Below are 26,814 nucleotides of genomic sequence, written 5' to 3' on the forward strand. Positions count from 1 at the left end.
TTACGACACCGTTGGTTCTGAATCTCTGCTGCTCAAAATAAAACATAGATTAAATGATTTGTTTGCTTCTCCCGGCCGGCTGACTAACAGTAGGTACAATGTCAGCTAAGGTTGGGGACTCCAGACTCCACTGTCTGATGTTCATATACATTTTTAAAAAAAGGAGAAGAAGTCAACCACCCCTAATGCCATTCTGCCGCACGTTATGTTTCTTCCATTAACCGGACATCATAAAGGCCTTGAAATAGTCCTAAATGCCCGAGACACACCCAAAAACGTGCCCTGCAAATCGGCGTAGATCAGCAGAGACCCACGTCGCTGCTCAGAGACCGTACCCCGCCCCTGAAGGCACGCAGTCCCCCCACTCCATTTTTAAAAACAGCTTAAATGTTAAAAAATATTTCTCAAAAATAATTCTGTCGTTGATGGGAGGCACAGTAAACATAATTGGTCTTCTCTACTTGTAGTCATACTGTTTGACTTAAAGTAAGAACATATATTTTCCAACTCCTTTGAAGATTTTTTTTTTTTTTTCTGTTTTAAATGTACATGTACAACTAGAAATTTCATTTCCTGCAGAAAACGCGTGTGAATGCTGACGGCTCAATGAAAAGCGCAAAGCATTGCTAAAAATGAAGAAATGTAAAATGAATTGAACTGAAGAATCTGAAAGTAATAGCTGAAGTAGTAGCAGTAGCAGTAGCTGAAGTATTAGTAGTAGTAGCTGAAGTAGCAGTAGTTGCTGAAGTAGTAGTAGTACTAGCTGAAGTAGTTGTAGAAGCTATAGTAGGTAGTAGCTGAAATAGTTGTAGTAGTAGTAAATAGCTGAAGTATTAGGTAGTAGCTGAAGTAGTAGGTAGTAGCTGAAGTAGTAGTAGTAACTGAAGTAGTAGTAGTAGCTGAAGTAGTAGGTAGCTGAAGTAATAGTAGTAGTTGAAGTAGTAGGTAGTAGCTGAAGTAGTAGGCAGAAGCTGAAGTAGTAGTAGCTGAAGTAGTAGTAGTAGTAGCTGAAGTAGTTGTAATAGCTGAAGTATTAGGCAGTAGCTGAAGTAGTTGTAATAGCTGAAGTAGTAGTAGTAGCTGAAGTATTAGGTAGTAGCTGAAGTAGTAGTAGTAATTGTTGTAGTAGTTGTATTGGTAGGAGTAGTAGTAAAGGTAGTAGTAGTAGATGAAGTAGTGTAGTAATTGTCGTAGTAGTTGTATTGGTAGTAGTCAGCGCTCGAGTTGAGGGGGGATGGCATCCCCCTTTGGGATTAAAATGATCAAAATCATCCCCCTTCTGAAACAGCCATCCCCCCTTCCCATCCCCTGTTGTTTTATCAATTAATGTGGAAATATTAACGCTATTTCATTATAGCGGTTTCCTTTTTTCAATTCGGCGCAATCGTTACCTTTCCCAGGGACAGATTTGACAGCGATACTGCAATCTCTATGCTATTATGCTATTGCGCAAGCACGCAGGCGTACTTACGCAATAGTGCTTTCACAAGCTCTCATTCCACACCGTACCAGACAGACACTGGTAGCGTGAAGCTGTCTCTGAATCTCAGACATCGCTTCCGCAGGCAACTCTGTCCCCTTTTCTCCCTTTCATTCCAAAAAAAGAATAAGAATCAGTTTTTAAAACCCTTAAAAGTGATGCATGCCTCCGAATCGTGTGATGCGTCCGATCAGCTGCGTTTTCGGGGATAAAATAAGAACGATGACATGACGGTAGCCATCGCTCTTATTTTATCCCCAAAAATATATTATAATAATAAGAATTATCACACTGTTCGTCTCCCACCATATGCGCTGTCATCAGCAAAAATGATCTGTCCCTAAAAGTTAAAATCCACCATCCCCCCTGGTTTTTCTTTACAACTCGACCACTGGTAGTACTAGGCCTAGTAGCTGAAGTAGTAATAGCAATTGTAGTAGTTGATTTGTTAGGAGTAGTAGTAATGGTATAAGTAGTATTGGTAGGAGTAGTATTAGTAGAAGTAGTAGAAGTAATGGTATTAGAAGTAGGAGTAGTAGTAATAGTAGGCAGTAGAAATGTTGAATAGCTTTAAAGGGACTCATACCTTTGTTGCATTTTACACTTTTTTTGGATAAGGTTAAATTGGTATTAATAAGGTAATAACACTCTAATATGCAAGACAGACCCACCAGGAGTAAAAACAAACAATTATTTTACTCTCATAATATTTAGTGAAAACTTCAACCAATAAAATTCTTCGGACCGAATGACCTTATTGGCCGACAGACCTGTCTGTTTGCTGCATGGATATATAAGGTTTTCCGTCTGCTTCTTGTGGCGCATTCGGGCCCGCGTCATCAAGGCGCGTCCTCAACTAGAGGGTTTGTTTTGATTCCACGGCAGACAGTAGCGAGTAGCGACCGTAGCGACTGACGATGGCAGACCAAAGTGGTCCACGGCGTACTGAAACTGCACCATTCAGTCCGATTAGGGGACTCATCTCGGACTCAGACTCACAGAGTTACCCTCCTCTGGAGCCTCAGGAAGACCTCCAGACTGTTGGCCACCAACTGCACCATTCAGTCCGACAAGGGGACCCGATTCGGCCTCAGAAGCCAAGTGGTCCCGCTCCCCTGGATGATTCTCAGGACCTCCAGACCGTTGGCACCCAACCGCACCACTCAGTCCGATTACGGGACCCATTTCGGACTCAGACGCGACGTTGTCCCGCTACTCCGGAGCTACAGGAAGACCTCCAGACCGTTGGCACCCAACCGCACCACTCAGTCCGATTACGGGACCCATTTCGGACTCAGACGCGACGTTGTCCCGCTACTCCGGAGCTACAGGAAGACCTCCAGACCGTTGGCACCCAACCGCACCACTCAGTCCGATTACGGGACCCATTTCGGACTCAGATGCGACGTTGTCCCGCTACTCTGGAGCTACAGGAAGACCTCCAGACCATTGGCACCCAACCGCACCATTCAGTCCGATTAGGGGACCCATTTCGGCCTCAGACGCTACGTTGTCCCGCTACTCTGTTTGTAATGCTCATACACCTTTCTTATACTCAGTGGGACCACTGTCCTTCAACATGGGGCCTCAAAACGGTATCACACGAAGCCCATAAAATTACAGTGAGCCACCTGCTAAATTTCTTGTTTACTAGACCCCTGGTAGATATTATGACCCCTGGGAGTCTAAACATAACCCATGGGAGTCTAAACATAACCCATGGGAGTCTAGAACTTTTGTACTGTAGAGACCCTGGGACAGTTAAATAGTTTGTGTGTTATGTGTTACATTATATTTCGTTGTCCGCTATGCCAGTTGTTCTATGTGCATGTATTGTAATGTTCTTCTTGTCAATCAGCGTGGGGGCGAATCATTAGGTCAGCTGGGGGAGGGCCGTGGAAGAACAGGAGAGTGGGGGCCTGCACGCGAGTGAGACCGTGTTGGGGGTTGCCGGGGTAACCGGGGTTTGTTTTGTGTCGGTTTTCTGCCGTTGGTTACAATGTTACGGGTTTCAGTGACCTGAGGTGCGTTCAAGTTCAGCGAACATAGGCGAACGTTCGCAACGAACGCGTTGACATTAAACAATTAATTTTGAACGATTTTTGAACACCGTTCTAAACAAACTGTAAACGAAAAAAATGGATACGAAGGCCATGGTATTAGCGGCAGCCTCCATGTTAATGGAAGAGTTTACAGAAGAGGGTTTGCAAGTGGTCGACCTCATTGAAAGCCTACTGCAGACAACCAGTACGGAAAATTCAAGAATAGAGGGCTACGTCACCGAAGTTGTACCCACTTACTGCGATATAACGTTCAAATCGCATTTTAGGATGCAAAAGAAACGTTTTATCTATTGCTTTCTGTGTAGGAAAGGAGTAAATGATTTCAATATAGTTTAGTTTAATGCCATGGCAACGAATGTCACGTAGCCGAAGAGAGCATCTGTTTGTGGAGAACTACCTCTTCAGACAGTTTGCCTATGTTCGTAAACGTTTGCTTGCTTATGTTCGTTTAACGGAAAATGTTTAAAATCGTTCGCGAACGTTCGCCCATGTTTGCGATTCTGAACGCACCTCTGGTTTTGGTTCATTAAAACTACCTTAAACTACTAATGACTCGACATCATTATGTCACCGGCGAGGTCGTTACAGTAGGCTACTCTAAAAAATAACGCTTAGTTTTGTACTCTAAAAAATAACGCTTAGGGGGTGGGGCATTGGAGGAAGGCGGGATGATTTGAATGTGCTGTAATTCTCAAATGCAACAAAGGTGAGAGTCCCTTTAATCAAGCGATTTGAACAGAGTTCAAAATGTTAAAATCGAATTGGAATAAAACTGCGTTGGTGTGTGTGTGTGTGTGTGTGTGTGTGTGTGTGTGTGTGTGTGTGTGTGTGTGTGTGTGTGTGTGTGTGTGTTTTAAGAGAATGGCGGAGCCATTGCGTGTGTCGAGAATGGCGGAGCCATTGCGTGTGTATGGCGAGTGGATAGTGCCCGTGTGTGCGTGTGTGTGTCTGAACGTCCTCACGTTGACGTCAACGGAATTCAATGAGGCCAACTGAAAACGATGACGGTTTGAAACTAAAACTGTGATTCTGAAAAAAGTATAAATGCTATCGACATTTCGTTTGAATAGTATTGAAGATAAAAATATGTCGATTTGTTTAATGGTTTGAACGATGGTGAACGGTTGAAATTTGACTGAGTTACGATCTCCCAAGTTATTTAAGTCTCAGAATGGTCAGACGCCGACGGCTTCAATGGGACCAACTGCAGACGGTTTGAAACTAAAACTGTGATTCTGAATAAAGTATAAATTATATACAAATTCTGTTAGGATATTATTGAAGATACAAGTGTGTAGATTTGTTAAATGGTTTGAACGAAGGTAAACGGTTGAAAATCGATTTATTTACGTCTAACATTAGACATTTCAGAGAATATGGGGCTCCGCCGTCCTCCCCTAAAAAAGTTGAAAAACGCTGAATAATAGCCATCATTTCGTTAAAGAGCTGAACGTTTTAATAGTTGAATGGTTTCTGAAGCTGAAAGTATGGCGGAGGAGACCAAAAAACGGCGGATGAGGAATAAGAATAATAAAGATTTCAATATCTAGTGTGACTAATTATAAAACAGACCAAATAGACATAACGTTAACATGGATCGTACTCAAAAGGTAGTTTCTTGGAACAACAGATGATCAACCAGTTCATATTTATTTGGTTGTTATAACGACCATGGACCTCGTTACAACTGTAACCCTGTTACAACCAGTTTCCTAAACATCCATCACGGTTACAACCTCCCCCCCTTTATAACCAATACCTCCACGGTAACGACGGGAACTGTAGACTGTGTTGTATGCTATTTTATGTTCAAGTCATAGTTAGTTTAATCGAAAGAGTTATGAACGTATACATGTTACAAGCATATCTCTATGGTTACAACCGCAACAGAAAAGTTACACGCATCGCCCGAGAGCGTATCTGTCACAAACGTCATGACGCAACAGTCACGTCCTCACGGTGGAAAAGCTACGCACGACGTGCAGTGGTTCAAAGAGGAAGGAAGATGGCGGACAACAAAGGCGAGGATGATATGGACACCTCTGTTAATTCAGACACAGCGCCTCCTGCACAAGACAGTGGGAATTCACAAACGAACGAAGACAACGTGGTTATAGTAATTGAACCGAATTTGAAGGATGAAGTTCCAGAGTCGCGGGAGAGTGCCCCTACGGCCCCTCTACCATCCACCAGCGAAGAAGGGGAAGCTAGCAACAGCAGCGGCGGCGGAGCGGGAGCCGAAGCCAACGGCGAGGCGAGCAGCACCCACAGCCCCGCCGAGAATACTAGTGCGAACCAAGAGCCCACTGCCACGGAGTCCCCGGCCACCGGGGATGCTCCCGTGAGCGGACTGACCACTGAGATGTCGCCCCCTCCCACGGTCCCGCCAGTTACGCCAGCTGCCATCCCTATTAATCTTTTGGATACGTGCGCGGTGTGTAAACAGAATCTCCAAAACCGAGAATGTGAACCCAAACTTCTTCCCTGTCTACACTCGTTTTGTTTGAAATGTATACCTCAGCCAGACAGACAGCTAAGCTTACAGGTGCCCGGACCACACGGACAGACAGAGACTCATATAGGTAAGTGAGACACACTCGTGCGAAGTGCAACTACACTAGCGATGCCCGAGTCAAAACGGAACTGTTTACATCTTAGGGGCTCAAACGGGCACACTTAAACACAGCTATGTATGCAAACTGGGTGCTTGAGCACCAGTTGCCACTTGCCAGTGATTTCAATTGCTTTGTGGATTGATTTCGTCATTGACCTGTACCAATAGATGGTGTCTTGCAGCATATGTTGGTCTTCTATATAGAAGATTAACGATCCTTTTGGATCATCTTTTTAATCTCTTCTAATTGTGGCAAATGTGGACGTTCATAATGCTAGATTCTCGATGCTCTCGGTGTAACGAATGATTAATGATAAATATCAATATGACTGTAAAAAATAATCAGGTTCATTCCATGGATAGTGTATGTTATTGCAGCAATATAATTGACATGCATTGCCATACATACCTACCCATAACGGTTGAGATCCAGTGATCCTCCAATATGTTGGAAAATCCTGGGCGTGAGAATGTTTGCATTAATAATAAATACTGAATACATTAGATTTACATTGATCATTACAACCACTGTATTTGGTTGAACACATTGGCCACTTAGTATGGGGATGTCCATGTTATGGTCTGCTTGCAGGTAAGAACTTGTCTAGGACATCGCAGTCCCAACCACTTAGAAAGAGAACCATTGGAGCAGCACCTTTATCCAACCTTAACCAAACAGAACACAGTAGAGAAATGCATGCATTTCAAAGTAGACTGAGGTTCACTACTGAACTGGAACTGAAAAGAGTACTGGTCAGTGTGGTGCAGCCAGGCGTCCCTGTGTCACATTGCTCTTGCAAGCAGGGTTGAATCCTCAAGTGGTGCGGCTTGCTCGGCTATGCTAGCTGGCTAGCTGTAGGATGGAGGCCAAATGCAACCTGGAATGCAATAATGAGCCTTCATATTTCAACATCCTTCATTTTCCAAAAAAAATAAGGAATAGATAAGAGATCACATGAGATTTTATGAATCCCTGATAGAGATTGCGGGTGTCATGGCAGAAGTACAGGACAGTGATAGTAGTGAGTCAAATTGTGAAAAATAACAAGACCTATCTAGACCAGAACCCCAAGTATCCCCACCACCTGGCGCTGGCCAGCTGGCCGTCTACTAGTAATGGGCTCTGGGGCAGGGTGGGAGAGGTGTCTGAGTGTGGAGCCAGTCGGACTGAGATGTAATCAGAGGTGTTGCCTGGTGAAGCGTGGTGCTGATGATGGGGCGTGACGTGACCGCACGTTGTCTGTAGGATACACCTGGACGGAGGAGGCCATGTCTGGACAGGCGCACTTGGGCTCTGCGTGCTGCAAACCAAAAGTTTTTTTTTTTTTCTGGGCACACCACTTTGTTGTTGGTCGCTAAGGAACAACGTTGGAGACGGCGTTGTCCTCTTTTGGTGGCGTTGTATAGACATTAAGTTATAATTACGCCGCATGACTGCGGACAACATGTTGGTTTAATCTTGATGGAGCTAAGGCCCAAACTCAATTGTATCATGGCGATTTGTTGGATGGATATCTATTAATGTTCACTAAGCATTTAAAATGCTTATTGGTGTTGGTCCTTGTATACACCTGGTGCTATGTTTAGCAATAACTAATTGGTGCTATGTTTAGCAATAACAAGCAGCGACACGATAATCATAACATTTTTATTATACATATATATAATGCATTTTATATATATTTTTTACAGCTGACCTTAAAGAAACAATCTTTCCCCCCCAACTTTTGCTGAAACCTTTTGTCTGTCGATATGATATGATTTTATTTATATGAAGAGCCAAAATAGAGCAGTAACTGGCTGGACACTTCTCTTTGGTGCTGGAGCCTGGAGGCGCTCTTTGTTGTCTGTGAAGGCCTCGAAACATGTTCCAGAGGCTGTAGGGTGGTTGGGCCGGAGGAATTCATCCTTGACACCAATCGTATTTCCCTAAAACACAGTGTTAGGCAACAGGAAGTATACAAATCCCCACTCATAAGTAGTGCTTGGTTCTTAAACTAAAGCTGCCATGTCATCTTCTTCCCTCAAACACTCCCCTATATAATACCATACTCTTAGGCTGAACCTGGGATAAAGACACTCACAGAACTGTAGAGAGTATTTATTCCCCTCCCCATCTCATATGACCACATTGGTGTTGTATATTATTATATGCAATGCATTTTACTTTAAGTGCGTGTAATTGTACACATTACAGACATTCATTTAAAAAGGGCGGTAGGTAGCATTTATATTTGGTATGGTGGAAAGACAAGATATTCATAAAGAATTTCATATTTCTTTTATTTATATATTTTGATCCAGTCCCACCATGAAATATCAGAACTAACTGCAATACCACACAGCAACTAGCTAGTCTATGGCCGTGGAAAACTCACTGAATAACGGAAGCTTTGTGGTCAGGTATGATGAATGTATTTGTCTCATTGGCATAACCAGAATGTGTATATGCATTCGTTGTAAATCGGACATTGATGATGAATCCATGTGCATTGTGTGTACGAGACAACTGGGTCTTCATTTCCATTGGGAAGTATGCGAAAGCATGTCTTATTGTGACGGTGCACAATGCTTTGAATACGGATTACGTGCGGGCCAGGAATATTGTCTTGAGGTAAGGGTGTTTCACGTCCAGCCCGACAGTTCGATGTGTGAACCCAATGTCTTGAGAAAGAGGTCTCCCGCCTCCTTGCACATCAAGGTCTCCGAATACATATTTCACCAAGTACCTCTTGGATAACTAAATGAATGTATCATACTTTGAATGATGAATGTGAGACCGGGGTCGGTCATATGCCGTGGGCATTAAGTTTGCATAATCACAGGACGGGATGTTTAGTAGTTGTCACAGAACTTAAAGTAGTTGTTAGCTTATATAGGTGTAGGCGCAGGGAGTGAAACGGGTGTAGGTCCAGGGTCTTAAACAGGTGTATGTTCAGGGTATGAAACAGGTGTAGGTGCAGGCAGGGTTTATAGTGAGTGTATGTACAGGGTGTGAAGTGAATAGGTAATGGTGTGTTCCTGTATCCTCGGACGCCAGCCTTCCGAGTGGCCCTTTTGACGTCATTTCTGGTCTCGGAGCATTTATAGCATTCCTGTTCGTCTTTGTGATTGTGTCATGAAATTGGCTAGTCGTTGTTTATTGTTAGCTACAATAGCCTCTAGCAAACCAACCCGAAAACAAACAGAACTTTACATTGTATGGCATGCACAGTAAGACCATGCAATGTATAAATTGGTGACCGTAATAAAGTACCAAACGTAATCAAGTGTGTAAGAGCATTTAAAATCAACATTTAAATGCCAACATGGTAGAAAAGAAGAAAATAAATCTCCTCACGGGCACAGCCATTTGTTGAGCGTCATCACTGTTCTCGGTCTACTCTCAGAATTCCGGAAGATGAAGACCAAAGGGGGGCGGGCCTCCGAGAAATGTCGCAAGAAAGCTGGGAGATCTTCGACTTTCGACTCGGAAGTCTGGCGTCCGGGGATTGAGGAACACACCATAAGGAATTATGTTGGGTGTATGTTTGTGCAGGCAGAGTATATAGTGGGTGTTTGTGCAGGGTGTGAAGTGGCTGTAGGTGTAGGCAGGGTTCATAGTTTGTGCATGTGCTGTGGTTGTAGTTGCTGGGTATGAATTGGGTGTATGCAGGCAGGTTGTGAAGTGGGTGTAGGTGCGGGCAGGGTTTATAGTGGGTGTATGTGCTGGGTGTGAAGAGGGTGCAGGCAGGGTTTATGGTTGGTGTATGGGCAGGGTGTGAAACAGGTGTAGGTACCGCGGCAAGAATTATAATTGGTGGGCGATGGGTGTGAAGTTGGTGTAGGTGCAGGCAGGGTTTATAGTGGGTGGGTGTGACGTGGGTGTATGTGAGGTGGGTGTATGTGACGGCGGGATGTACAGTGGGTGAAGACGCTGGGTGTGAGGTGGACGAGCAAGTAGTCCCAGGGCGTGACTTGGTTTAAGGTTGGCCCCAGACACCCATAGTATTGGTCGTACTAGGGTGTCGTCTTGACTCTCTGCGTGGAGAGTCTGGTCTACACTTCCCTAAATTTCTCGTTAATGAGGTCATAAAAAGGCATTTTGATGATTGAGTTTCTAAGTAAGGCTTTGAGTAATGCAAGTAAGATAAAATCGTCTGTGGTACTTTTTTTTTTTCAAGGGGTCGGTCAGCCTAGACATTCGTTTACAGAAAGATCTAATCTGATGTAACGGCTACTTGTCAGGGGTAGTAACAATCTGCTTGTTTATTTCTTTGTGATGCAGATCTTTAAGTGTCGATCCTAATTTAAATTTGGCCAACCACCCTGGCCTTAAACCCCTCATTTGGCAGCAGTAAAACCCTGGTAAAGATAACATTTGGAGTAAATTATAATAATGGCACAGTTGGTTACCTCGGGTGGGTGGGTGTGTGTGTGGTCATTAAGTAATAAAGAGCACCACCCTAATGCCTGAAATCCTTCTGTTTGTGTGTCGGACTATATAGTGCCCACACAAGCATGTCAGTTGAATGTATGTATTTCTCTGTATGAATAGGTCTTGTTACTTGTGTGACGTGTGTGTGTGTGTGTGTGTGTGTGTGTGTGTGTGTGTGTGTGTGTGTGTGTGTGTGTGTGTGTGTGTGTGTGTGTGTGTGTGTGTGTGTGTGTGTGTGTGTGTGTGTGTGTGTGTGTGTGTGTGTGTGTGTGTGTGTGTGGAGTAACGGGGCGTCTCTACAGATCTCACTCCAGCTGGGTTTCACAACCAATCATTCACAGCCCCTTGCAGCTGGGGCTTAACACAAACCGGCTGTGTGCTGCTCAAACCAGAGTAGACCGGTTTAAACCGGCTCACACTGGATCACGCCGCAGCTAACTAGTGTGGAGGGGGGAGGTGCTCTGGGTTTATGTGATTAGTATGTGGGGGAGGGGATGTGGTAACTTATCACGGCCGTTACTCTGTAAACCATTGACCGTTCAATTTAATATTACACCGGTTGCAGTTGCAAAGTTTACAATTATGTCATTTATTCTTCAAGCAGTGGGTCGATAAGCACGGTTACTCTTTCAATTTAATGCATTACCGACGACCACCAAAGGAATGTGTGTGGACAGGGGTCCTGTTTTGTGGCTGCCTCACCGTTATATTCCGGTGAAACATTAAATGTTGTAGTTGCACATTTGTCCCGCTCACGGCCATTGCAGCACATTGTACATGAATGCTCTGAAGGGCCTTTTCGGCCCGTTGAGCATTCCAAGTCACGGAGCCCCAGCGACCATGTGGCTTGCTCTATTCATAATGACTATGATTCATAAGGAGGAAGGTAGCCCTAATATTAGTTATACCTCCGTACTAGGCTATATTTAGTCTAGACGGATCAGAGCATATTCTATACCCTGCAATTGGTAAACGATTGTTTGGTGTGTCCAGCGCTGCAAGGAAGTTAATGCTCTACAACATTGTGGCGTGATCCAGGCTGCGCGTGACCTTCTGTTTCACACCATGACCCCTCACCCTTGTTGCTTCCAGTGAACGTCATGCGGTGCACGGTCTGTTGCCAGGACTACAAGCAAAGTGACATCATCGACAACTACTTCGTCAAAGACACGTCCGAGGCCACGAACACGTCGAGCGAGAAGTCCGCGCAGGTACTTTCAGACGGTTTGGAGATGAGGAGGATGGGGATGATTATGCATGGCAAAGAAATTATGTTTATTTTTCATATATTTATTGTTCTAGGAACAACACCTTGTATAGAGAAATATAACATGAACAATTCCCCAATATATTATTATTGATATTGGTGTTTTTCCATGCAATTTCGTGTGTATATGCATTTTATTCAACCAAACCTGTATATTTACATGATGGTACATTTATAGTGGTGGGGTCATTCGTCTTGCTAGAACTGAGGTAAAGTCAGTTGTAGGAGTCAGAGGTTGAAACGGTAACAGCTGAGTCTCCACCTACTCCACCTTTCTTGTAAAGACACGCTTGTAGGCGGAGGTTGGACGGAGGAGGGAGCGAAGTACATTTAGAGAGGACCTTCCCATCCTTCTGAAACAGTATATTGAAAAATGACATGCCATCTGGCCTTTTTATGCTAAGCATCTTATAATGCCGCGAGTGCAAACAGCCAAACCCCCACGCCACTTGTACATTGGTTTCCATTGGATGAGTCCCTCTCAAGTTTAACCAGACGCTATATCATGCGCCGCTTCTTATTGGCTGAAATGGTTACCTGGTACCTGCTGATTAAGCATTGATGAGACGCACCTGCCTTCGAGGCTTAACCCAACCGAAGGGGTTTTTGCAGGGGAGCCAGCCGCTCCTGTCCCAAAATGAAAAAAACCAAACTGACGGCATTTCTTAACGAGTCTGGGCTTTATTTCCCCTTTTTTAAAAGCCATGAGGATCTGTTAACTCCGTCAAGGCACACGGTGTGGCCACAAGGTGGCCGAACACATGACGAGATCATGTGATCCAACAGCCAAAGGCTGGAGCAGACTAGACTGCTCCTTGTGAACAACGTTCCAGGGAAACCTTTAACTTTAAGTCATACAATTTTAAACCTCCACCAATCCTTCTAAAGGTAGAAAGGGAGGGGGGAGGGGGCTGTGAGGCAGGAATGTGTTGCCATGGTTTCTGACGGTTGATGTGGGTTCCCCCCCGGCCCAGACTTGCACCAGCTGTGAGGACAACGCGGGCACCATCGGCTTCTGCGTGGAGTGCGCCGAGTGGCTGTGCAAGACGTGCGTGGAGGCCCACCAGCGGGTGAAGATCACCAAGGACCACAAGATCCGCACCAAGGATGACGACGGCGCCGGGGAGGAGCCCACCACGCGTAAGCAACGGCAGGGGGGGGGGGGGGGGGGGGGGGTCGAACCGAGGCCACTGGATCTGTGTATCCCCTTGGGGCCTGTTCCTGTCTCATGCGGCTTCCCAGGGCCACGTGATGTCGTGCTGTGCTGGTTAATGTTAACAAGTGTTTTCATGGAAAAGCTAGAAAATGGTTTAAATAAAGCGACGGGGGGTTAACATCAGGACACGGACATGGAAAGCAGCACTTGATGGCATCTATAGGCCTTAAAGCCTTTTATAGAGATAAAGAATTTACATATACAGTATCTTATGGAAAGGCGTCGCTCGCCTGAACCGTAGAAGCCCCAGTGAGCAAGCTGGTAGCCGTCGGGGGGGGGGGTGGGCACCCATCTGGGTCCAGCTGGTGCGGTTTGTGCTTGGATGTTTACTTATGTTTGAAAACAGGAGCTGCTTCGCAACTTGGTCTCATTAAAAGAGGGAGGGAGGGAGAGAGATAGAGAGATAGAGAGTGAGTAGAGGTAGTTTGATGGAGGGAGATAGATGTGGTGCAGATAAGGCTGTTGCCATGGTAACCCCAGGCTGCAGAATCCCAGAGTATACCAAAGCGGCCTCTTTACATTCTGCTGGTTACCAGGGCTGTGGTGTTTCGCCGTTTCTTGTTGGGGGGTATTAGTTTGAACTGGGTTGCTTCATGTTTCATATTGTTTGAAATCTTGTGTCTCTCTCCATCGACCGTGATCTCTATGAAATCCCTACTCTCACTCACTCCTCACTCTCTCACTCACTCCACAATCTCTTATTCACTCACTCCACACTCACTCACCCACTCCTCGCTCTACATACCCCACGCCCTCTGACTCTCTCGTTTGTCCCCCTGTGCCTGGTTTCCTCCCAGCAGCCCCGGCCTCAGCAGGACAGAGGCCCGTGTTCTGTCCGGTCCACAAGCAGGAACCGCTGAAGCTCTTCTGCGAGACCTGTGACACGCTTACCTGCCGGGACTGTCAGCTCCTGGAGCACAAAGAACACAGGTAGCCCTCCCACCTCGCGACGCCTTGACGGTCCCGGCGTTCCGCCTTCTGGGATTGACGCCGCGACTGCAGGCATCCTCCGACGCGACGCATCGAGGAGGATGGGCTTCTGGGTCTGATCCACAATGTCTGCAAGCGGCTTGTCTCGTGGTCATTCTTTATGCCTCACCCCTCCTGGCTCCTTAATGACTCAAAGATATACATGTATTTATATATATATATATATATATATATATATATATATATATATATATATATATATATATATACATATACACACACGTCACAACCTGTGTTCTGTTAAATTTTGCTCTCTTAACTGTCGGCAGCTTTTAAAACCCAATACGGCAGGGTGGTCAATGTCAAGAGAGCGTACTGTGGGCGTGTGGGTGGGTGTAAACCTGAGGGAGGCAATGGGAGCATTCATATGCCTGGATTGATTATTTTTGCTTGGCTTTGTTATTATGGCCACTTCAGTGAGATTATATTGGATTGATTTAATTTAAATTCAATGTACTATTATTGCCATTAGCAAATGGCTAATGCAAAACAAAAAATGGAACTACGTGGTTGTAGGTAAGCAGAGAGAGAAAGAATTGGAAATCACCAACCCTGCAATGTCTCCCCCAGGTACCAGTTCCTAGAGGAGGCCTTCCTCAACCAGAAGGGCATCATCGAGACCCACATGACCAAGCTGCAGGAGAAGAGGGGCTACGTGGGCTTCTCGGTCGCCCAGGTGCAGACCAGGTGAGAGAGCCTCTTCCGGCCTCCTCTGCAGCCCTGTGGTAGAGCGTGGGCAGCAGGCGGGGGTGGGCCCACAAGGAGGATTGAAAATCCGGAAACATCACGCATGTTTTATTACGTGCTTTTGGAGTTTTCATGGTTATTTTTGTTTGGTTGAAAACGAACTGGAATGGATTAACTACAAGGCAAACAAATGGAACAACGGAACCTCGCGAACGAGGCTGCGATCCAATTAACACTTGAGCAAGGCACGCAGCCAATATAGTCTTTCTAGGCGGCATTACTGCACGTGTGCACACACACAGACACACACAAACACACATATACATGCAACCATACACACACACACAAATACACCCACTTGGATGGGAGAGCAGTGTTAAATTCGCTGATATTGTAGATTATGTTGTCACACCATTGGTTTTTTTACAGGAAACGCATTTTGCTGGCCTTGGTAAATGATGGCCAGATAAGGAGATTCTTTCTTTATTGTTCTCTAAACCTCATTATACTTGTTTTTTTGTCACGATGGTCTAGTTTTGAACGCCTCTTGTTATTCGAAAACAACCAAACGTGTCTTTGTCAAGGTGTTTGTCTCGATTACAACATCCATCCACATTACAGGATTAGTGGCACAAAGACCAGCATAGGAGCCATCCCTTACCCTCCCCCTGCCCTGAAATCACACACTTGATTTCACAACATTTTGGCTAATTAAAATGTGTACCATTTCAGGAAAAAATATATATGTACCGTGTTGCATTTCCTCCATTAAATGGTGGTTTGTTTGCGTCGGTGTGGTTGCTGGGCAGGTTAAAAGAGCTGAGCGAGACTCACAGGAAGGTGGAGCAGGAGATCAAGATCGCCGTCTTCACGCTCATCAACGAGATCAACAAGAAGGGCAAGTCCCTGCTCCAGCAGCTCGAGGTGAGTTTCCCACGCTCTGCACCTGTTTTGGTCACACCAAATGCCAGCTCCTTCTATGGCCTTGGGTACACCAGGGGTCTGTTAAGGCTCAGTTATGGTTACCACGTCGATGTAACGCAAGGACCACACAGACGCTTTGGACGCAGTCGTGAACCTGTTTTGGTTCTTTGTCGGGTTTTAGTGAGCGGACCAATCACAGCCCTTGCTACGGCGTCGCCTCAACGCAAGGTTACATGTTTTAGGAGGCGCACGTCGGGCCCTTGCGGTGGACGCAAGGAGGGTCCGCAAGGACGTAAGGGGTCCGTAAACCCCCTTGCGTTGCGTCGACGTGCAGCCATAATCAGCCCTTTAGTCAGTGGTGCGGCCCGCAGAGACCTTTCTGGCTCGTGATGCGTATTTTATCTTGAGATACGCTTGACCTATCTTTACATTATACAGATCACCAAAAGTCACTTACTGAACAGCGTCTATGCTCCGAATGCTTGAGGCAGATCCATGTATGCAAACACTGACCTATAGATCCAAAGAAGTATGAATTTGGCCTTTAGAGCTCATTGGTCGATTTTCTTTTTTGGGTTTTGGCCCGCATGGTGTGTGTGGAATCTAGGGCATTACATGAACAAGAGTAAATCAGTTATTGCCTGTCATTTTGAACATGTTTTCCATCCTTAAAGGGAAACTGCTACGCTCCGTACTTTTTTATGTTGAGGCAGTATTGCTTCGTACGTGTTCTGAAAATGTGCAACATCATCTCCGTTTCACTGAAAACGTGCCCGAAAGTTTGACCATAATTGTCTTACATAAAAAGTGGTTCCCCTTACACTAACCCTACACGTGAGATGCTTCCTAAATCCTAATGGTAGAGTAGAGGTTATTTGTTAGTTGGAGTCTGATGCACTTTTCGTACCGCATTGCTGACTGTAGAGCAACATAGGATCCCTGGTTAAATGTCTGAACCATTATCTGTTAATCTTTTACAGCAAGTTGTAAGAAATCCCTCCACATAATTAAGAAGGTCAGTCGGATAGGGCAGGTCAAAGATCGAATAGTTGACACTTTAAACCAGGCCCCACATGTTTTGGGGTGGGGGGGGGTTGTGTGTGTTGATAAGGGGTCTGTCTGTGTTGACCATGTGTGAGACAGTTGACTGTGTGTGTGTGTTTGTGTTGATAATGGGGTCTGTCTGTGTCGACGATGCGTGAGACTGTTGACTGACTGACTGTGTGTGGGTGTTTGTGTTGATAATGGGGTCTGTCTGTGTCGACGATGTGTAAGACTGTTGACTGACTGACTGACTGACTGACTGACTGACTGACTGACTGACTGACTGACTGACTGACTGACTGTATGTGTGTGTTTGCGTTGATAATGGGGTCTGTCTGTGTCGACGATGTCTGAGACTGTTGACCGACTGTGTGTGTGTGTGTGTGTGTGTGTGTGTGTGTGTGTGTGTGTGTGTGTGTGTGTGTGTGTGTGTGTGTGTGTGTGTGTGTGTGTGTGTGTGTGTGTGTGTGTGTGTGTGTGTGTGTGTGTGTTGCCATACCGTCCCCTAACCTGCCCCCGTCTTGCGCTGTGGTCCAGGGTGTGACCAAGGAGAGGAACCGGCGGCTGGTCACGCAGCACAAGGACACAGCCCAGCTGGCCCAGCAGATCCACCACGTGCTCAAGTTCTGCCACTGGGCCATTACCACCGGCAGCAGCACTGCCCTACTCTACAGCAAGAGGCTGGTAGGGAAAAGGGCCCTCAGCACCTAACCCTTACTTACAATGAAAGGATTTATAATTCTTAAAGGTGACATATTATACTACCAGGCGTGAGTGTGATTAGCGGCGTCTTCTGACCTCACGAGTGGGCGTGTCCGCCTAGATGTGTGCTGGATAGATCAGTCCACCAACCTGCCCAGTGGACTTAAGCAAACGTTGCTACTAATAATCACACTCGCACCTGGTGGTACATTATGTCCCCTTTAACACATGACACAGGCTTTTCTGTCACCTCTTGGAAGATCTGACGTGTGTGTGTGTGTGTGTGTGTGCGTAGATTCTGTTTCAGCTACGGCAGGTCCTCAAAGCCAGGTTGGAGCCCGTACCGCAGGCTAACGGATCAGTGCGCTTCTTCTGCGACCCCACCTTCTGGGCCAAGAATGTGGTGAACCTAGGTAGCTTGACCTGAAATTCACCTCTCGTTATTTCTGGGTGTGGCCCAAGTCATACCTGGTTCCCTTCTTATTAGCACAGTTTTCCCTAGTTAAATACCTTGTTCCCTTTTTAATATCTGGTTCCCCTAGGTATAAATGACTTGTTCCCTAGTTATACCTTGTTCCCTATTCAGGGTTTCCCCCAGTACTGTGTTGTTAAGGCGGCCGCCTTAACAACAATAGGGCCCCGCCTTGACTACCAATGTATATTAAAAAAAAAATATATATATATATATATAATTTATAATATTAATTATTATGCATTAACAAAGTAGAAAACTCTCGTAGGGAAAGAAAACCTACTTCCATCAGGTGTAAAAAATAAAGATCAATAATGCTTCAGTAATACTGTTACAACAATGGTCGTGCCATAAGGCTTTTTGAATGGAATTGAAACGGAGACCCCCCCCCCCCCCGCTCCTTGACCACCTTGACTTAGGCCCCGTCCACACGAAGCTGAAACGGGCGAAACCGTTACGGTTTCGATCTATCCGGTTTCGGAGTATCTCCGTGAAGACGAAGTCAAGCGAAACCGGGTAGATCTGTAGAAACGCTGTAGTATACATGCCAGGCCCATAAGGGGTGCTGCTTCTGCTACAGAAATCCAGAAGAGAAAATGTAATAAGAAGAAGAGGCGAGCATGCGCATAAAGACTGCCCCCCGAAACCACTAACAACACAAACAAACAGTCAGTCAACAGTCTCAATAAATAATGGCTTAGCAACCCAACAAGGGACATGATCTGCTGCAGAACGATTACAAGCCTGTAGTCCGCCATCATCTTTTTTGTTGTGAGTTCTTTGACACCGCAGGCTTAACAGTCATTGGCTAGAGGGTCGAGAGGTGGGGCGATGACGTCATGGTTTACGGTTTCAGTCGGTTTCAGGCGTCCACACGAATCCAAAACGAAACCGGGTAGATTTGAAACCACCTCCGAGGGTGGTTTCAGAAGTATACGGTTTCGGTCAGCGGATTCACCGGCTTCGTGGACGGAAGGCCGAACCGTACAAGACCTTTGCGGTTTCGCCATGAAATCGGCTTCGTGTGGACGGGACCTAAGACATTTTCTGGGGGAAACACTGCTACTTAATTATGTTCTTTGGCTGTCCATCACGGGGGTGGGGTTTAATGTGTGCCATTGAGACTAACTGCAATTTATGTTAATTTCATTCAAAGGAAATTAACATAAATCAAACTAAACTAAGACTTACAAAAACGTATACATGCCTTTATCACTAGTAAGCTTGATTACTGCAATGTTCTCGTTACAGGTCTCCCAAAACAAATTAATGAAGCTTCAGCTTGTTCAGAATGCTGCTGCTAGAGTTTTAACAAAGACCAAAATATTTGAACATATTACACCAATTCTTAAATCGTTACATTGGCTTTCTGTAGGTCAGAGAATTGATTTTAAAATCATGTTGCTAACCTATAAATCCCTACATGGTTTAGGGCCAAAATATTTAACTGATATGCTTCCAATACATATGCCTTCTAGACCACTAAGATCTTCTGAGACCAATCTGTTAATTATCCCCAGAGTAAACACGAAACATGGGAAAGCAGGATTTAGTTACTATGCAACAAATAGCTGAAATAAACTCCCTGAGGATTTAAGACTTGCCCCAACTCTGAGCACCTTTAAAACAAGACTGAAGACTTTTGTTAGCTTTAGCTTTCTGCTGAATCTTAAATACATTGCACTTTCTAAAAAGCTTTTTTAACTTTGCCTTTATTTTCTATTTTATTACTAAAATGCCTTTTTAACTTTGCCTTTATTTTCTATTTTTACCAGAAAGATACATGATATGATACCAGAGAGAAAGGATAAAGGGCTTGAGACCCAAGTTCTGTCTGGGTTAGAGTCCTAGAATCTGGGTTGGAGTCCCAGAGAAAGTACCAAGTTCCTTTAGGTCGGGTTAGAGTCCCAGCGAAAGGACCAAGTTCCTCTTAGGTCGGGTTGGATTACCAGAGAAATGACTGAGTTCTGTCTGGGTTGGAGTCCCGAAGTCTGTCTGGGTTTGAGTCCTTGAATCTAGGTTAGAGTCCTAGAATAGTGTACTAGAATCCGGGTTGGAGTCCCAGAGAAAGAACCAAGTTCCTTTAGGTCGGGTTGGAGTCCCGACGTGGGTACCAGAGACTGTTGATCCGATCTTAAATACATAGCACTTTCTATTTTACTAATTTCTTTGCATATGTTTTCTTTTACTTATCTATTATTTTATTTTATTGTATGACAATGCTTATATGTGAAGCACTTTGAGTCTGCCTTGTGTATGAAAAGTGCTAGATAAATAAAGTTGCCTTGCCTAAACTGCCCAGTCCGCAGTGATGCAGCCCAGGTCCCCTGCATAGTACTGTAACTGTCATGGATTCATCCTGTATTCACACGGAGTTCCTCGACAGGTAACCTTGTCATCGAGAAGCCCCCCCAGTCGGCGCACCCCGCCAACGTGCTGGTGGCCGGCCCCCCAATCCCGTCCGCCCCTGGCCACCCGAGCAAGCACCAGGGCCAGATCAACCTGGCACAGCTACGGCTGCAGCACATGCAGCAGCAGCAGGCAGCGTACGCACAACAGAAGCAGCAGCATCAACAGCAGCAGCAGCAACAGCAGCAGCAGCAGCAGCAGCAGCAGCAACATCAACAACAGCAGCAGCAGCAGCAGCAGCATCAGCAACAGCAGCAACAGCATCAACAGCAGCAGCAGCAGCATCAACAGCAGCATCAACAACAACAGCAGCATCAGCAGCAGATCCAACAGCAGATGCGCATGGCGTCGCAACTGAGCCAGCAACACGCAAGGCCTTCGATGGGGCAGGCGGGTCCGTCGATGGTACAGCAGCAGGTACGACACGCAAGACACTCGCACACGCACATATACACACGCATACAAACACGTGTGTGTGTGTGTGTGCAAACACACATGGCAGGGCAGAGAATAAGCGAGGGTGGAGGTCAGAGATTCAGAGAGGTGGAGGTCAGAGATTCAGAGAGGTGGAGGTCAGATTCAGAGAGGTGGAGGTCAAGAGATTCAGAGAGGTGGAGGTCAGAGATTGAGGGAGGTGGAGGTCAGATTGAGAAGGGAGGAGGTCACGGAGGGACAATTAAAAAGGGATTGACGGAGAGACCGAGGTTGAGAAGGAGAGCAGTGAGACGGGGAATGTAGAATTTCCAATCTTGCATTAACAAATCCAAATATTGCCAATGATCTTGCATTTCTACAGAGAGATTAGGAAAACATTGCCTCATTTCCTTTCCTTGCTTTCGTGTGTGTGTGTGTGTGTGTGTGTGTGTGTGTGTGTGTGTGTGTGTGTGTGTGTGTGTGTGTGTGTGTGTGTGTGTGTGTGTGTGTGTGTGTGTGTGTGTGTGTGTGTGTGTGTGTGTGTGTAACCCTCCAGCCCCCCAGGCTGATCAGCATGCAGCAGATAGCCAGGGGTCCTGTGCCCATGAACGGGGGGCCGGGCCCCCACATGTACCCTTCCTCCCACCACATGCGTCTCCCGGGGCCCTCGCCCCAGGCACGCATGCCCAGCGCCCAGCCGCGGCACAACGGGCAGCCCCAATACCCCGGTATGATGCAGCCCCAGCTACAGAGACAGGTTGGTACGCACACAGACAAACGCTCTCACACACACATTCACACAATTAGATTGATTTAGAGATATACTGCACAGGATTGTTTACAAGGCTTTCACGCACAAAGATATTATGGGTCTGGGTGTTAAAGAGCCTCCATTTAGGATGCTCAATAGCCATATCACCGTTTTTTTTACACCTTGAGTGCCCACCCAGATGTTTGATGGATAGTTCTGTCCACCAGTTGGTACAGTCCACTGGGTAGGTCCATCCTTACACCTGAGGGTAAAATAGGGGCCCTTTTTAAAGAGGAACTATACAAACTGCAGGAACACCATCTATGGTGAAACACCGGTTATCACAATTGCTGGTCCCGTTTGGTGTTTGACTGGTGAAATGCTTCGGCTAACGGTGTGCTACAGCACCGTCTTTTTGACTGTTGGTTCCTTACCTATTTGTTATTGGTAGCTTCTATGTCTTAACATTTTATCCATTATGACAAACTTTTATACCTAGCTTACTAGAAGTTAGTTCATAGATACAAACAGTGAGGCGGGCTTATTCAATTACCAACGCAAAATATTATACATTGTTCAAACCAGAAAGGGTCAAAGGTCGGAATCTCATTAGCTCATTGGATGTTTCAGTGAAAACCTGTCAGTCACAGAGAGGACAGCTAGCGAGAGTGCAGGGCCGTAACCATGGCAATTACCTTGAAACTTGAAATATAAACAATACGTTTAAACAATATACTTCGTGATTCGTAGGAACTTCTTTTAATAGAGAGCGCCCTTAGCTTTAGCACTAGGTAAGCCCTAGCCTTGGCCCTAGCCTAGCCTAGCCTCACCCATGTGTATCTATGGCCGAAAAAGCTAACTTCTCCAGTGCCGTGTTTCAATATCCATACTATCCGTACTTACTAGCCTAAGTTTGAGTACGTAGGGCGTTCCGATTCAGATCGGGCGAAAATAAGTGTACTGAAAGGACCCGGATGTTGTACTCAAAACTGTCAAATCGCGTGTGCCGATGTACACTTTTCGTACTCAACGGCAGCCATCTTAGCTACGTAGCGGAAGAGGGGAGGGCCAGGCTGAGCCAACGTCGGCGCATTTTCCACATAGCCTACATTAATAGTAATTTAGCAGTTTTTATAGCTTTTTATAGCTGCTAGGCGTAAAGAGTTCACCGTTCAAAGCGGGATGTTTATTGCGGGGGAGGAGCCGCGGCGGCAGTCGTGATCGTAATTTCCGGTTAGTGCGCCACGGAGTATTCGATTTGGAACAACACTGACATCTGACAATTAGCGCACTTAGTGAGTGCGGATAGTGTACCTCGTTTAAGTGTACTCATGGAAGTTTGGATATTGGAACACGGCCCAGCACTGTCGCTCCACCTGTGGCCATATTACTCCAGTGTGTGGCTGGTGGTCTGCACTCCAGCGGGTGACCTTTTCTTTGTGTCCAGATGTCAATAGAGTCTGAGATGAGCCACCAAAGGTTTCGTTTCTTACTACAGTCAGGGGTTTGGCACCTTTTCCTTACTCTAACATCCGTGTGTCTTGTGCCGCATGCCGTGTCATTCCCAGTGCATGCCCACTCGCACACCTCCATGGCCGCCTTCATGAACCAGTATTTCAATACACCCTCGGCCCGAGAGACGATGCCTAACTCTGTTCCCATGTCCTCTCTCTCGCCCCATGTGCTTGATCTCCCGTTCTTCCCTACTCTGTCCCTGTCTCGCTCTCTCTCGCTCTTGTTTGCACTCTCTTTCTATGATTCTATGTCCACTCTATTTCTACCTTTATCTCCTTCTTTTGGTTTCTCCCCGCCCTCTTTTCCTCCTCTCTCTTCACCCTCTCTCTCCCCCTCTTTAAATTTCCCCTCACTCTCTTCCCTCTCACTCTACCATCACACTCTTTCTCTCTCTCTCTCCCCTCTCTCTCTCTCCCCTCTCTCTCTCCTCACTCGCTCGCCCAACTCTCACTCCCCCATCTCTTTCCTCTCACTCTTTCCTCTCACTCTTCCATCCTGCTCTTTCTCTCTCCCCGGTCTCCCCTCTCTCTCCCTCACTTTCTCCCTCTCTCTTCCTCACTCCCACCCCCCTCTCTCTCCCTCACTTTCTCCCTCTCTCTTTCTCACTCCCCCCCCCCCCCTCGCTCCTCCTCTCCCCTCTCCCTCCCTCACTTTCCGCTCGCCCCCTCTCTCTCTCGCCCCTCCCCCCCCCCTCCCTTCCCCCTCACTCTTCCATCCTGCTCTTTCTCTCTCCCTGGTCTCCTCTCCCTCACTTTCTCCCTCTCCCTCCCCCTCTCTTTCCCCCCTCTTTCTCCCCCCTCTCTCTCCGCGTGCAGCATTCGAACCCGGGGCACGCCGGCCCCTTCCCCGTGGCCTCCCTGCACAACGCCAACCCCACCAGCCCCACCAGCGCCAGCATGGCCAGCATGGCCAGCGCCCACGGCCACCGGGGGACCACCAGCCCCATCGTGGGGCCCATCGAGCTCATCCCCTCCGTCACCAACCCCGAGAACCTGCCCTGCCTGCCTGAGATCCCCCCCATCCAGGTAACCCTCGCCCCCACCCCCAGCTGCCCGATTATGGGAAAAATCGTAATCACGATTATTTTGTTCGATGTTTGAATCACAACTATTCAAACGATTATTTTTTAGGTAAAATTAAGCGTTTGGACAGCATTTCTCTCAAAAAAACACTTTATAGCTGGGAGCTTTGAAATTTGCCCTTAAAGAAAACACACTAAATGTTAAAATAGAAAATGTTCAAGCCGAAAAGAATGTGCAAAAAATGTCCTACTGTTATCCATAAAAAAATTAATGAATAAAACAAATGTGCTAAAAAATATATATATTTAAAAAATAATCGTTTCAGCTCGATTATATTAGTTTGGAGATTCGTTTGACCAAAAAATCGAAATCACGATCAAAATTCGCTGAATTGTTCAGCCCTACCACAGGCCTTCTGGATGGTGGTGGGGCAAATGTTTACATCTTTGTTTTTTCCGGGTCTGGGGTTCTGTACCCCACTTAGTGTTGGCTGGTACGCCATAATGGTGTCGTGGGGGGATTTTGGATGCATCAGCTATAGATATTTAGTGTGTTTTTGATTAAAACAATAATGATGATTTAAAAAGTTTGAAAGCTCTGGTAAGGATCGTGTGTATAGGAACAGGCTGCCTTAGGGGTTTTCAACCTGACACACCAGATGGTTTGTTGCACAGAGCCATCTGGGGAGTCATTCTTGGAAATTGTTTGGAAAAGGGCAGGCCCTTCCAAAAAAAAAAGCTTGGCAGGTGATTGGATGGGCCATCTGTCCATCTCCGTATTAACACGTAGATCACGTAGTTCCTCGAGGCGCTTGTTGGCCGGACCGCTGTGGTTCGGCCCGAAATGTAAATTATTGTAAAATGCGAAAATATTGTGACCAGTAAGAAAAAGAAATGGTGACACCCCAACCCACAGCCACAAATAGTTTAAAACTGCTTATTGTTGTTTCGATCAGGGTCAGAAAATGTGTACTGAATTGATATTGTGGGTTCTTCTCTTATTATTTGTTGTTCTCTCCCCTGTGGCGCTGCTCTGCGTCGCCCCCAGCTGGAGGATGCTGGTTCCAGCAGCCTAGGTCAGCTGCTGACGCGCTACATCACGGCCAGCACTCACGCCCTGCCCCACCTGCCGCTGAACCTCGGGGAGATCAACCTCTCCCCGGGGCCCTCCACCCACTCCCCCGGCTCCTCAGGTACGACCGGGCGCACGCACACACACACACACACACAGCTGCACGTGCATGCGCACAGACATAAACATACGCACGCATAGGCACGCAGCCACACAACTACACGTGCATGCGCACAGACATAAACATACACACGCATACGCACGCACACACAAACCAAATAAACATTAAAAAGACTTCAAACCAAATATTACTGACATTTCTGATCCTTATCACCTTAAACTAACAGTCTCATTCCCGTACCCCCTTCCTCCTCCTCCTCCTCCTCCTCCTCCTCCTCCTCCTCCTCCTCCTCCTCCTCCTCCTCCTCCATCTTGTTGGCACCGCCACACTGTAGCTTTCAAATCTGTTCATTCTTATGTCCTAGCAATACACTTGATCAACGTCTTCAGGGTCGTTGTTTGGGTCATTTTGGGGCTTTCATTTGTCTAGGCGTGTTGTATTGAAATGAGATTCACATTTGTTTCAACCCTTAATGTTTGCATTTACACTTGAAAAAAATGATTTTTATCTATAAGCTATTTCTGTTATTCCACTTTAACAGCCAAATGCCTCAGTCTTCTATGAGCAAAGGGTCTAATCTCGTCTTCATTATCTGATTTGATTCATCTCTATCTGAGGTGATTCATCTCTAACTGAGGTGATTCATCTTTAACTGAGGTGATTCATCTCTAACTGAGGTGATTCATCTCTAACTGAGGTGATTCATCTCTAACTGAGGTGATTCATCTTCAACTGAGGTGAATTATCTTCAACTGAGGTGAATCCTTTTTAACCAGAGGAGATCTTGGAAGGTGGTGATTTTGTGGGAGGGGTTGGGAGTGTTTGTTCAGGCATGTGAGGTTTTCTCCACTAACCTCGTCGGTCTGTCTCCAGGTTTGTCCAACGCCCACACCCCAGCTCGGCCCTCAAGCAACTCCAGTACAGGCAGCAGGGGCAGGTAAGACAAGACACACTAACATGCACACACCTGGCCTACAGACGCACGCAAACACACTGGCGTACACACAAACTTCACACAAAAACAAGGACACAACACAAACTGCAGGCAAACACTCTGACCTATTCACAATCTACACACACTCAGTGATGTTGCTAGGTACGCGTCCTGCGTCCCTGACGCATTAAAATCTGAAAGGACGCACTAAACTCACTATCCATGCGTCCCGGGGACGCATCTCATTTTCCCCATGAAAAACGATACATTGTGAACATTAAACAACTCGTGTTTAATCACAGTAACTGGCCAAAGAAACCTTCTTGTGAGCAGATCGGACAAGCGCTGTTTCAACCCTCTGCGCATCTACTTGGCGCAGACGTGATCCCCTGTACAAAGTATCGCGACATGCTAATTTAGCCGCTACCAAAACAACTAGCTCGTCACCGCTGATTTCATTTCAACAATTAAAAATACGAACTTCATAGTAAATAAACCCACGTTTCCACTGCTCGATGCTGTGCTCATTCGTGTCGAATGAGCAAATCAAACAGGATTTTTTTGCAATCCTTCTGATTGAATATATGTACATTTATGACAAAATCGTGAGGACTAGGCTTGTGACACACACACAAATGTGGCGCTCGTGCGGTAATAGCTCATTGGCGCCACCTAGTGATCATTATGTGCAAATGCACAGC

At 46.2% G+C, this 26,814-nt stretch overlaps 1 protein-coding gene across 7 annotated transcripts in view; it reads left to right on the top strand.

Annotated features, from left to right (window-relative positions):
- The first annotated feature begins 5,509 nt into the window (after window positions 1-5,509).
- trim33 (tripartite motif containing 33) overlaps window positions 5,510-26,814 on the top strand; it is a 28,179-nt gene continuing 6,874 nt past the window's right edge. For 3 of the 7 annotated variants that reach the window (XM_030351003.1, XM_030351020.1, XM_030351011.1), the window contains exons 1-13: window positions 5,511-6,125; window positions 11,667-11,785; window positions 12,816-12,981; window positions 13,855-13,987; window positions 14,618-14,734; window positions 15,544-15,658; window positions 17,240-17,386; window positions 17,700-17,817; window positions 20,263-20,702; window positions 21,256-21,456; window positions 23,781-23,990; window positions 25,035-25,179; window positions 26,053-26,116. In XM_030351003.1, the coding sequence (XP_030206863.1) occupies window positions 5,549-6,125; window positions 11,667-11,785; window positions 12,816-12,981; window positions 13,855-13,987; window positions 14,618-14,734; window positions 15,544-15,658; window positions 17,240-17,386; window positions 17,700-17,817; window positions 20,263-20,702; window positions 21,256-21,456; window positions 23,781-23,990; window positions 25,035-25,179; window positions 26,053-26,116 (2,552 nt within the window). In that variant the 5' untranslated portion in view covers window positions 5,511-5,548. Of the gene's footprint in view, window positions 6,126-11,666; window positions 11,786-12,815; window positions 12,982-13,854; window positions 13,988-14,617; window positions 14,735-15,543; window positions 15,659-17,239; window positions 17,387-17,699; window positions 17,818-20,262; window positions 20,703-21,255; window positions 21,457-22,897; window positions 22,955-23,780; window positions 23,991-25,034; window positions 25,180-26,052; window positions 26,117-26,814 lie in introns of all 7 variants that reach the window. The other 4 variants (XM_030350970.1, XM_030350986.1, XM_030350995.1 and 1 more) reach the window with 3 other exon arrangements.

Source organism: Gadus morhua, chromosome 1 (genome assembly GCF_902167405.1).
Source record: "Gadus morhua chromosome 1, gadMor3.0, whole genome shotgun sequence".
Classification (NCBI taxonomy): domain Eukaryota; kingdom Metazoa; phylum Chordata; class Actinopteri; order Gadiformes; family Gadidae; genus Gadus; species Gadus morhua.